The following is a 12,022-nucleotide window of genomic DNA, read 5'->3' as shown; positions in this document are numbered from 1 at the left end:
TAGATACCTAGATCAATATTCACCATATACATGGATAATTTGTGCTTGCAGACCTGGATGCGTCTGGATGAAGATTACCAGGAACTTACCAGACAGCTGGAATCTGTCGAAAGTAGCATCCCCATGGTTGGTTTGGTGGAAGAGACGGAGGACAGGCTTACAGAACGGATTATGCTTTTTCAGGTTGGTGCTTTTTAGACGTTCTTCATGGAAAGGTTGGACGAAAGGGACCTCTGAAGGTCATCTAGTCCAGACTCCCACTTGAAGCAGGACAATTTCCACGTGCTGGATAAGCCAAGGCACTGAAAACCTCACAAGATGGAGATCACTGGGGACCAATTGCAGTGCTGCATCACCTCCTACTGAAAAAGTTTTCAATAATGCCCAATCGAAACCTTCAGCTTTCAGCTGGTCACCTTTGTTCTTCTTCTATTGCGTGGCACTACTGAGGAGCATTTAACACTACAATCTTTTTAATTCTACTTGAAACAGTTATAGGTCTTTTTTAGACTGGCCCTTAGCCTCCTGTTTGTAACTGTAAACCAGGCACGCCTCCCTCAGCCTCTTTTTAAAGGACATGTACTCTAGGTCCCTAAGCATCTTAATAGCTCTGCACCAGATCCTGACTGCTTCCTTCTTCTTGAAATCAGTGGGAAGTGGGAGCAGGGGAGAATCAGGTGCACTAGATGTGGCCTCATCAACACCATGTAGATGGGGATAATAAAATAACTTGTCAGTTGTTCACAGGCCTAATGTAGGCCAGTGCTGTGGTTTGCCTTATTCACAATGTCTTGGTTATGGAAGATGCCAGGTTAAATACACTAGCCATTCCCTTCCTAGCCTGTGTTGAGAAATAGGATTATTCTGCGCAAGACACAGAATTTGCACTTCTTGTTGAGCCGCCTAAAGTTTCTGCTGCCTCCAAGCTTAAGTTTATCAAAGTGCCTCAGGACTAAATCTTGCATTTTTTCTGTCAGCCACTCTCCCTACATTAGCGTCATCCACAAATTTACTGAGGGAGCACACTCTGTCATTATTCAGTGAAGGTGTCGAAGATCTTTGGGCTCAAATATCAACAATCCCTGGAGTACTCTGCCCATTATGGTCTGCCAGACAGACATCGAGCCTTTGATCACTAGTGTTTGAGACTGGTAATGCAGCCAGTTTTCAATCCGTGTAACAGTCCATTTATCCAGCCCACATTCTTTCCACTTCCAGAGGAGGGTCCTGGGGGAGAGAGTGTCAAAGGCCATATTGAAGTCAGTCTCATCCGCAGAGACAGTAGTTTCATCCTAAAAGGCTGTCAAGGTAGCCAATCCAGGCTGAATATTCCTGATTACCTTTTGGTCCTTTTTGTCCTTGAAAATGGATTCCAAGAGTATGTGCTCCATGATCTTTCCAGAGAGCAAGGTGAGGCTGAACAACCTGCAGATCCCCAAGTTGACTTCCTCCTTCTCAAATGCAACAAGAACTAGTAGTTTAAATATAGATTTCTGCCACATCCTGTTTTTTCTGTCTGTTCTCAAAATGAGAATTCTGATCTAGTGTTTTGCCTTTGTCTCATTATACACCGGGCACTTTGGTTGAGTTCTTTTCTATTTTCTTGCTTTGTTTTACAGAAAAATGTCTGCCAAATTTTTCTTGCAAATTGACTTCTTGTCTATTCTGAATTTGTTATGTATATTGTTCTTTTACTATGCAGCTTTCTGCTTTTTCAATGGTATGAGGAGAACTTAAGCAATCTATTGAGCGTGGGTTTTATTTTGGTTTTGTTTAATGCTGGGCATTGTTTGTGTTGGTCCTGACCCTAGATTAGTTTTCCTATTTTGTTTCTCTTGTCAGTTACATATATTAGGTTATTCAAATCCAGATTCTCGGACTCTGCTATGGCATAATTTTTGATACCTTTTTCTCTTTTCTCTCCCTGTGACCATGGTTAGGTTAAAAATCCGTCATAATTAATTTATGGCTATCTTGGAATTTTTATGCTACTCTCTAGGAGTTATACATTTATTTGTGTATATATGTTATACATACATATGTAAGTACGCACACAGACACACACATATGTAAATATAAAAATTCTGTTAAGTTATTAGAGCTCTATTTATGTGAAAGAGAAAATAAGAAGTGTGATAGAAAGTTTATGTACTCACCATGAGACTGGTAGTTTTGTACACTTTATCTTCAGATTAGTTTCAGCATAACTGAAAAAGGGGAATGCACGTACATTTTGCACTCAAGCTTAGTCAAATATACAGATGTTTTAAAAATCTCTACTATTTGACAAATTCTGCTATCATTATACAGGTATATTTGCCCACAAATACAAATTCTTTACCCATCTACAAGTCACCATTTAAATTAAATCTGTCTCTGCTCCCAGTTGGTTTCAAGTTAAAAGTATTAGCAGACTTTCCTTTTTCGGTACCTTTTTTGCTTTCTTTTGCCGTAACAATCAGCTTCTGTTTTCAGGGATTTGGATGGATCAAGAGTGATCATCTTTGTAGCCATGGATAGCAGGAGGGTATATCAGTAAAAGAAGAGTTAGATGACCAGAGAACTGAAGATAGGAATTGAAATGGCTGGTGTGGCTACTGTTAATAACTTGGTATTGGACACCTTAAATTTTCGTTGCAGTAGAGTTTTCAGCAGATGGTAGATTAAGTTCTGATACTTTAATCAATTTCTCTCAGAAATGGTTTCTTTTGAAATTGTTCTTTTCAAGTGTAAAATATCTACAGCAAGGAGAGGAGTTCATCATAAGAAAGTGTCAACAAACATATTAAAGTGAGGGGTTTTGTGACAGCACATTCAGATTTTGAGCAGGTTACCTACATGATGGTTCTCAGGGAGTTCTAGAGCTGGAGCAGAGGGAAAAATGTGATGTGTTGTGGTGACATTTGATACGCTACAGAATGCGATAAAAGAAAACTAAATATTGAGAAAGTGTGATAGCAGAGACCTGCTCAGCTGTCTAACTGTCTCCTCTGTCATTGCAGCGTCTGCGATCTAACCTGACTGAATACCAACCTAAATTATACCAAGTGCTAGATGATGGGAAAAGGCTCCTTTTTTCTGTTAGCTGCTCAGATCTCGAAAGTCAACTGAACCAACTAGGAGAACACTGGTTAAGTAACTCCAGCAAGGTTAACAAGGAGCTTCACAGGCTGGAGACAATACTGAAGCACTGGACAAGGTAATGCTGATGTACTGGACAGTATAAACTTCTTCACCTGTGCTGTTCAGGTCAAAGTCATTCTTAATCCAGAGCTATTAGATTTGACATTTAAAAGAAATTACTTTGAAAGGTATGAAATAGTTTGACTACTCTACAATATCCTACTCCTGTTCCATAGAAGTGCGATCATACTCTCCCATTTGCGATAAAATATGTAACAGCTGGTGGGAGGAAGTCAGAAGATATCTTATTCGGATGACTAAGTTAGAAGCCCCATATCCATACAGGTTGATAAGAAAGGATTGTGCTTTGCTAGGTAGCATGAGTAGCCTCAGCGTGTTCTGGCAGGGGCATTGTCACTGCTGGGTTCTTGTAAGTCTGTGTCATTGCATATGTGAAAGGGAACTTTTAGCTGCCTTTAGTAATGTTCATATGTTACTTCTGAAATCAGTTCCCTAAGTGATATACAAGCTTTGTCTGTTAGTCATAACATTCCTGGCTTATTGGCTTACTAGCCTTTCAAGAGAGATACATAAAGGGATTGTATGTATAAAGGTTATGTGGAGATACTCTCATTCTGACATCCTATTTGTTGCTTGGCATATGCAATGATAGGGAGATAATTTCTGAAAGAAAACATTAAATTTCCACTCTAAGATAGCTTGTGGTAAAGCTTTTGGAAGATTAAGCTTTCTAATGGAAAGCAAAAACGTGTTTATGTGTGTGAGGTGGGGTGGGGTGCTGTTGCAGCTTACCCAAACCCATTGATAACCTAGTTACCAGTCCTTCATTAAACTTAGTTCTTCCTAAGAGGCAAAAAGAAGGCACTGTTAGGAATTGTGGGTATAATGGCTAACATAAGAGCTTCCTGATACCATGCCTGCCTTTAAAATTAAATCACATTTTTCTGAAATTAATGAAAGAAAGAAAATATTTTTGTTTTAAGTCTGGCATACAGTATCTTCATCTAACACATGGAGGAGGCAAGAAGTGGCGATGACTGCTTTAGTTTTCTTTAAACATCTTTACAGATATCAGAGTGAATCAAGTGAACTGACACATTGGTTACAGTCTGCAAAGGAGCGACTGGAGTTTTGGAGCCAACAGTCTTTGACAGTTCCTCAGGAACTGGAAACAGTCCGAGACCACCTGAATTCCTTTTTGGTAAGTCATTCTTGGACCTCGGACACCTTTTTCTCTCCAATTATAAATGAACAGTTGAGCAGTCGTATGGTTATACTCTTTCTCATCATTGAAGTAGTGAGTATGGAAAAAAAAAAAAATCTGCTTCTGTAGGTGAGCTGTCCTTCAAAAATCTGGTGTGTTTGCACATTCAGCACTCCTTTGCTATATGCAATGATTGTAAAGCTTCGTGATTCTGAAAACAGAAAATGGTTTTATGACTGAAAACAATTTTTGTTCTCACTTGGTCTGAAGTATAGCTGGAAAAAACTAATAGAAAGTACGTCTTCTTAGAGGGAAGGGAGGATATTCTTAGCCTTCTGTGGTAAAGCTTTAAGTACAGTGAACAAGTAGTTGATTATTTCCACAAAAATGATTCTGCTTACAGGAGTTTTCAAAAGAGGTGGATGCTAAATCATCACAGAAGTCTTCTGTCCTGAATACTGGGAACCAGCTCCTCAGGCTGAAGAAGGTGGATACAGCAGCATTGCGTGCGGGATTGTCCCACATTGACAGCCAGTGGACAGAGCTGCTCACACAAATCCCAGCAGTACAAGAGAAATTGCACCAGGTAAAGAAGGCCAGTTATGGCCTTTGATATTCCAGAAAACTCAGGCCATACAGTTGGCACTGCCTTTGAGAGATACTTGCTCCCTTCCTCAATTTATCCATCTGGGGCAAAATGGGAACAACATTACTGCTGTTTCAGTGTGGGAGAGCTTACGCTCATGTCCGAATCCTGTCTACCCATTCTGTCTTACACCAATTGGTCTTAATGTCAGACTTTCACAGTTACATTTGTTAAATTTTAACCAAAGAACAGATGACGGTTTTTTCAACAGGGTGGTATACTTTTGAATAAAAGGAGTTCACATCACTGTGTCCTGTCAGACTTGGATAGTGGTTTTGTTCAAATTGAATAGACGGGGTCCAAGTCTATGCAAGACAAAATAAATCTAAAGACATTGTGCAAGGTTCCTGCTAGTGTATGTAGGAGCAGGAGGGTTTTGGTTGTGTAGTTTTATTTTTTTCAATGCTGTAATACTGAAGTTAAAGTATTATACTGGTCTAAAAGCTGGCTTAATATTTAGTTGCCAGGAGGTTATCAGTGCAAGTGATTTCTTCAGTTTATAATTTGGAATGCTTTCAGAGACAGTAATGTCATCGTGATTTAGGGCAAGAGAGGAAGGGTAACAAATGTTACCCGAGTCTATTATATTAAACAAAAGTATGTCATTCAGTAGTTCTCTGAACTGTCTTGTAAATATGTATGTCTACTTAAAAATGTCAGAGAATACATTTCTGAGTAACTAAATGTAAGCAAGCACTACAGCATCATGTGTTGAAAGTGAGTCTTAAGAAAAAAACAGGTAGTATTCAAAATCAGCCCTTTTAGAAATCACCACCACAAGAAGAGTTATGTAAAATTATTTTCCATGGGTCAATTCATTATCCATTTACAAGGACAGGAAAAGCATAGCTTAAAGTTGATCTTCTACATGAGCCCGATACAGGATTATGGAATGAGAATGCAGAACCTTTTGGAAGTTAGAAATGGAATCCTTGTTTGTCCAGTTTCTTTGTACAATGAAAAATGGATATAAGAAGCCTTTAATATATTTTCTTATTAGGATGCATGCAGTTATACAATAGATCTCCTATTAAAACCTTTCTTTTTTCTTTTTTTTTTAAACTTTTTTTTTTTTAATAAACTTCAGGGGTATGCTAGGGATGTAGAATAACAAGATAATAAGAGCAGGTAAAGGAAATATTCTATGGTAAGACAAAGCAAGGAATTCTTATCCATATTCTTCACAGCGTGCATTTTAAGTCTGTTATCTCTACAGCTCCAGATGGACAAAATTCCTTCTCGCCATGCTATCACTGAAGTTATGAGCTGGATTTCCCTGATGGAAAATGTCATTCAGCAGGATGAAGAGAACATAAAAAATGTAGTAGGACAGAAAGTCATTCAGGATTACGTCAAGAAGTACAAGGTACTGAGTGGAAATGTTCTTGATTTCCCTTTTGAATTATCACCATTAAATAGGTATACATATGTAAAATATAAGTGATTTAAAGAAAAAAAAAAAAACAAATCAAAACTTATATTGTAGAGTGGTTAGAATTGTACACAAGTTAGAATTGAGTAATATTTGGTACTGTTGAAAACAGGCCGAAGTTACTTTTCTTCTACTGTTTAGTTATGTCAGGAATCTAATTTTTAGTATACTTACCTTAATTTCCAGATAAATCCAAAGCAATATATACATGAATAAACCTTATTAGATCTGACTTGCACCCAAAACCACAAAACAATTTGCAAATTACATATACTTTTTTATGATTTCTCTGCATAATATTACCTTCTCCTCAAAGTGTAGCCTGTTCTTGAATGGAAAGTGGCCAGTGATTTACAGATCAAGATAATTTTGATCAATATCTGAAGCAAAAATGAAAGATACCATATCTTGAGATAACTATGGAGGAGTATAGACATAGCAGAATTTCACTTTTTTAACTAGATCAGTAATGCTCTTGTAATAGATTGCACACAGTGACTTTATTCTCAATGGCAGATTTGTTTCACTAGTCTCCTGAAAAATCACTTCTTGGCTATTACACTGTAATGTAAGAATATTTTCCATCTTATCTGTTTTTGTATTAAAAATTTTGAGACTAAACAAAGTAAAAAAAAAAAAAAAAATACAGTTTCTCTTAGATCTGATCCTTGAGACCAGTATCTACAATTTTATCGATTTATATTTTTGGAGGGGAGGGGAGGTGTTCAGGAGTAGGGGGGAAAGCACGTTCTTTATTCAAAAGGCAGTATTTTGCTGGTTTATTTCTCAATATTTAGGAAAAAGTAACAATGTTTTTAATTGCTGTTCAATTGCTAAAAACCTTTTAGCTAAGTAGTGGTAAAGCTGCGATTTGTGAACATTTTTGCTCTTTTTTGCAGGAAAGTAAGAAATTATGGTACTTATGTTTTGGGGGGTTTATTCCCTTCTTTTCTACTAGGGTTTCAAGATAGATTTAAATTGCAAACAGTTGACGGTTGACTTCGTGAACCAATCAGTGCTACAAATTAGCAGCCAGGATGTTGAAAGTAAACGTAGCGACAAAACTGATTTTGCAGAACAGCTTGGAGCAATGAACAGACGTTGGCAAATCCTGCAAGGCCTGATAACGGAAAAGGTAATGAAAAAACCTGGATGCTCTGTAGCGAACTTTCAAAATACATAGAACTATTAAGATAATAAAGGTTGGAATCCTCTACGGGTGATCTAGTCCTACCTCCTTCTCAGCGTTAACTTTACAGTTAGATCAGATTTCCAGGGACTTGCTTAGCTTGGAGTTTTGGAAATCTCCAAGCACAGATTCCACACTCTCTCTGGGCAGTCCATTCCCGTGCTTAAACACTCCTGTGAGGGACAAGTTTTTGCCTTGCTCCCAATTGTGATTTTCCTTTTTGCAACTTGTGACTGATATCTCTCCTCCTTTTACTGCACATCTCCAAGAATAGTCTGCATCTACCTTCTTTATAACTCCCATAAGGAGTGAACAGATCAATGAGATGCTTCCTTTGCCTTTTCCCCAGGCTAAATGAAGTCAGCCTCTCCTTGTATGTCATGTGCTTCAGCCCCCTAATGACCTTAGTGGCCATTCACCAGTTTGTCAATCTCTCCCTTGCACTGGAGGGCCCAGAATAGGTCACACATGTCAAGGAGAAGGAAAGGTCCCTTGACCTGCTGGGTGCACCCTCAATAATCTAACTCAGGATGCAGTTGGCCTTCATCAGCATGAACTCACACTGCTGATTTATTATGTTCAAGTTATTGCCTACCATAGCCCCTAGGTCCTTTTCTATCCAGCCTGCCGTTAGCCTGTATTGTTGCATGAGGTTATTTTGTCCCAGGTGCAGGACTTTACATTCACTTTACTGAATTTCTTGAGGGTTGATGAGCCTATTCCTCCATCCTGTTGAGGTTTCTCTGAATGGCAGCCCTACTCTCCAGCACATCAGCTATTTCTTCCAAATCAATGCGATCTATGAATCTGCTGAAAGCACAATCCATCATGTTGTTCAGTTCTTGATGAAGGTATTAAACGATATCAACCCCAGGACTGACTCTGAAGATCCATCTTGTAAATCACTGCTGGACAGACATCAAAGTGTTCACCACTAACCTTTAAGCCTGGTGACTCTAGTCTGTTCATTCATTCATAGACCTCCCATCTAGCCCAATCCGGACCAATTTAACTACAGCCTCCTCAATTTAACGACAAGGGTACTATTGGATACCATATCAAAAGTCTTCCTAAAGCCACTGTAAACAACATCTACTACTCTCTGCTTGTCCACAGGGTCAGTCATATCATCATAGCAGAGGGAATCAGTTAGGTCAGGCACAATTTGCATTTGGTAAGACCATGCTTGTTCCTCCTCCTTGTTCTTTATGCATGTGGAAATGCCTTCTGGTAGGATTTGCCGTTACAGCCTTTTTCCAATCACCAGCAACTTCCTCCAATCATCATGACCTTTAAAAGGTGATAGACAGCAACCTTGAAATGACGTTGACACCCTAGGATACATCCTGTCAGGTTCTGTGGACTTTTATATGTCCAGCTTACTTAAGTAGCCCCTAATTGTTTCCTCCTCTACCACAGCTAGTACCTCTGTATGACAAAATTTGTTACTTGGCATGAAGACCTGCGAGGCATGAGAGAGGAGACCTTGTCAGTAAGATCAGATACACAGTCTGTGTAGCTCAGACTATTCTGTGGTTTCCCATTAGTTGATGATGTACTTGTGAAGAGTAACAAGAAGGGAATTCTGTCCCTCACTAGTTAGTTCCAGCCAAGATTTTGCTTTCCTAACACCAGCCCTGCATGGCCAGGCCATGCTTCTAGGCCCATTCTTTGTAATACGCTTTCTGTGGATTTGTCATTTTTGTGACTTGAGGAAGTTGTTCTTGAAGATCAACTAGCTTCCTGGACTCCTTTGTGCTTCAGTACAGCTTCCCATGGGATCGTGCCTGAGCAAACCAAAGTCTGCTATTCTAAGGATCTTTAGTCTGCTACTTGCTTTCCTTATTTCACTCCTTTCACTCGTAGCTGTCTCATCATCACTGTGGCCAAGGCTGGTATTGACCTCAAGCAGCTCTAGTTAAGATTACAGCTAATTAAGATGGCTCATTCCCTACAGTGGAATTTGTCTCAAGTAATATGAATGCTTTTTATGGCGGTGCTGCTGTTTTCAAATCCTGCTTTGTTATTTTTTGTTAATTTTCTTTTTTAAGAATAGAAGTGCTATCTCATTTGCCATTCAATAACACCTAGAACAATCAGAAAAATCTAAGTGACTTTAAAGCAGTTAGTTGACAAAGGAGGTAATATAAATCTTCATCTACTTTACACAGTTATAAGTGAGCAATATGAAATGTATGTTTGTGTGCTTAGTTTTATTTGGGAAGTCCTGAGGTCCTTGATCTCTGAAAAAAAATCCACTTGATAAACATGTTCCACTAAAGTATTAGCTTCTTTCGGCATGTCATAGTATTTTAAGATGTTGTCTCTATATAATTACTTCTGGATAAAGTAAGTTTTTTATTATGAAGGCTTTTACAAATAGCAGATATATCTCAATTTGAATGCATATACTGTTTTTAAATTCTGAAAGCATTGGATTCCAAGAAGGCACTGGTCAGCATTGGTCTTCACTGATTTATTTAATTGACCCAACAATAAAGGTAATTGTACGAGGAACTATATACTCATATTTCTTTGCAGATCCAGCTATTGGAAAGTCTGCAGGAATCATGGACAGAATATGAAAATAATGTGCAGTGCCTAAAAACTTGGTTTGAAACCCAAGAGAAGAAGCTGAAACAGCAACAGAAAATTGGAGACCAGGCTTCAGTACAGAATGCTTTGAAAGACTGTCAGGTAATGTGTCCTTATAAATAACAATATTCTCTTTCCGACAGTTAGAAACAACACTTCATAAAGCCATGTGAAATCTTCGTGTCAGTGAAGTCAGTGACAGAACTCCTCTTTACTTCAGTAAAGAGTGAGGGAGAGATTTCATTCCTAGAGTGAAAGCAATAAGAAAGGAGGAAGGAACAGTAATGTTCCAAAGATCTTTAAAAGCAACCAGAGTAATTATTCTTTTTGCATTGTGTATTAAAGCATGGACGTTTCCAAGCATGCCAGGCGTACTGGACTAGAAAGGCTGTCAAAAGAATATGTTCCCATTCCTGTTTAGCCAGTCTTATGGAACTTGATGTCATGAACACCACGCTTGACTATTTGGAAACTTGTTTTTTCTGTCTTATCAGTACCTTTCCTCCGCATCCCCCCGCCTTTTTTTTTTTCTTTTACCACCTGTTAATATAACAATGACTATTCATATAGTCATTCAATATAACCTGACTATTCAAAGAAAAATCCTAGATTTGCTAGAATCCAAGGAGGATTTATTCTTTTATACAAAATCCGTTAGGAATCAAATATTTTCAAATATTCAACTATCCAGAGAAGGAAATAGTGCTGGATTCCCTTTTGCTTTCAGAAGACTGAAGGAGAATCATGATTATGAGGGGCAAAGACAGGATGAGGCAAAGCTGAGCTATACATAATGCATAAAAGTTCAGAAGCACCTCAGTTTTTCATAAGAAATTTGTACAAGGACTACACAGCGCTGAATAGGGTATCACAGTTTGAACATTTTTCTCAGAATAGCACATATTTAAGTAGTTAGATGCATGCTTCTGGAGCTGTCAGGCTATAGTTCAAGCTTATAGGTGTATAAACAAAATAGATTTTTCTGAATTTCTAAGCAAGGCCTCTACATAGTATCAGGCATCAGGTAAGTTTTGCTCAAAAGTATTTTGTTCTACCAGACACCAAATAATAAATTTCACACCAAATCAAATGTGTAATTAAACTCTGTCAGGACAACTGCATGCCGAAAATCTTGGTGTTCCTCCTTAAAAAGGAGTAAGGAAGCATGCTTATCTTGGTGTGGCTGTCTTTCCTGCATGCATTTAATGAATGGGACAAACATGATGTAGCTTTTAAGTCTTCACAACGAGAACAGCTGGAAATCTATTCAAATGAAATGTATGAGAATTTAATCTATATTCACCAGTGTATTACACCTATCTTTGTTTCTGTAAAAGCAAATAGTTGTTTAGGCCAGATATGTTAGAAGTCAGGTTTTTTCCTAAGTTCTTGACCTAAGTATTCAAACTGGTTGCATTGCTTAGCTTCAATTCAAGTAGCTTGAATGTTTCAGGACAATAAGCCCATATGGCTGAAGCAAGGGTAATTTAGCATAGCCTGACATAATTGGCAGGCTGTGTTTGGCTGGAGTTCAAAGCTGAATCTGATTTATCGCCTTTATGGTTCCTTTTGGTCAGGGAAGTTAGCAAATACACTTGGGGGAGTCACTTAAAAATGCCAAGACTTTGATCAGCAGAGAAACAAATTGTTTAAGAAATAACTGTATCAGGCACTCCCAGGTATCAGGTTCAACTAGTACAAAAGCTGCAGTTTATTTATTAACCAATGTTAATTGCTGCCTAGTGTCATGTTAATAAGTGAAGGCAAGCATTTTTTCCCATCACACATCAGAAACAGTAATGTGTCTTTAAT

At 38.3% G+C, this 12,022-nt stretch overlaps 1 protein-coding gene across 14 annotated transcripts in view; it reads left to right on the top strand.

The window, feature by feature from the left end:
* SYNE1 (spectrin repeat containing nuclear envelope protein 1) overlaps nt 1-12,022 on the top strand; it is a 308,297-nt gene that overhangs the window by 234,390 nt on the left and 61,885 nt on the right. For all 14 annotated transcript variants that reach the window (XM_063329322.1, XM_063329317.1, XM_063329326.1 and 11 more), the window contains 7 exons: nt 52-183; nt 3,003-3,199; nt 4,213-4,345; nt 4,752-4,934; nt 6,211-6,360; nt 7,385-7,561; nt 10,157-10,312. In XM_063329322.1, the coding sequence (XP_063185392.1) occupies nt 52-183; nt 3,003-3,199; nt 4,213-4,345; nt 4,752-4,934; nt 6,211-6,360; nt 7,385-7,561; nt 10,157-10,312 (1,128 nt within the window). The remainder of the gene's footprint in view (nt 1-51; nt 184-3,002; nt 3,200-4,212; nt 4,346-4,751; nt 4,935-6,210; nt 6,361-7,384; nt 7,562-10,156; nt 10,313-12,022) is intronic.

The sequence above is a fragment of the Chroicocephalus ridibundus genome, chromosome 3 (assembly GCF_963924245.1).
Source record: "Chroicocephalus ridibundus chromosome 3, bChrRid1.1, whole genome shotgun sequence".
NCBI classification, from domain to species: Eukaryota; Metazoa; Chordata; class Aves; order Charadriiformes; family Laridae; genus Chroicocephalus; species Chroicocephalus ridibundus.
The sequence above is the reverse complement of the archived record's forward strand: the minus strand, read 5'-3'. Positions and strand labels throughout refer to the sequence as shown.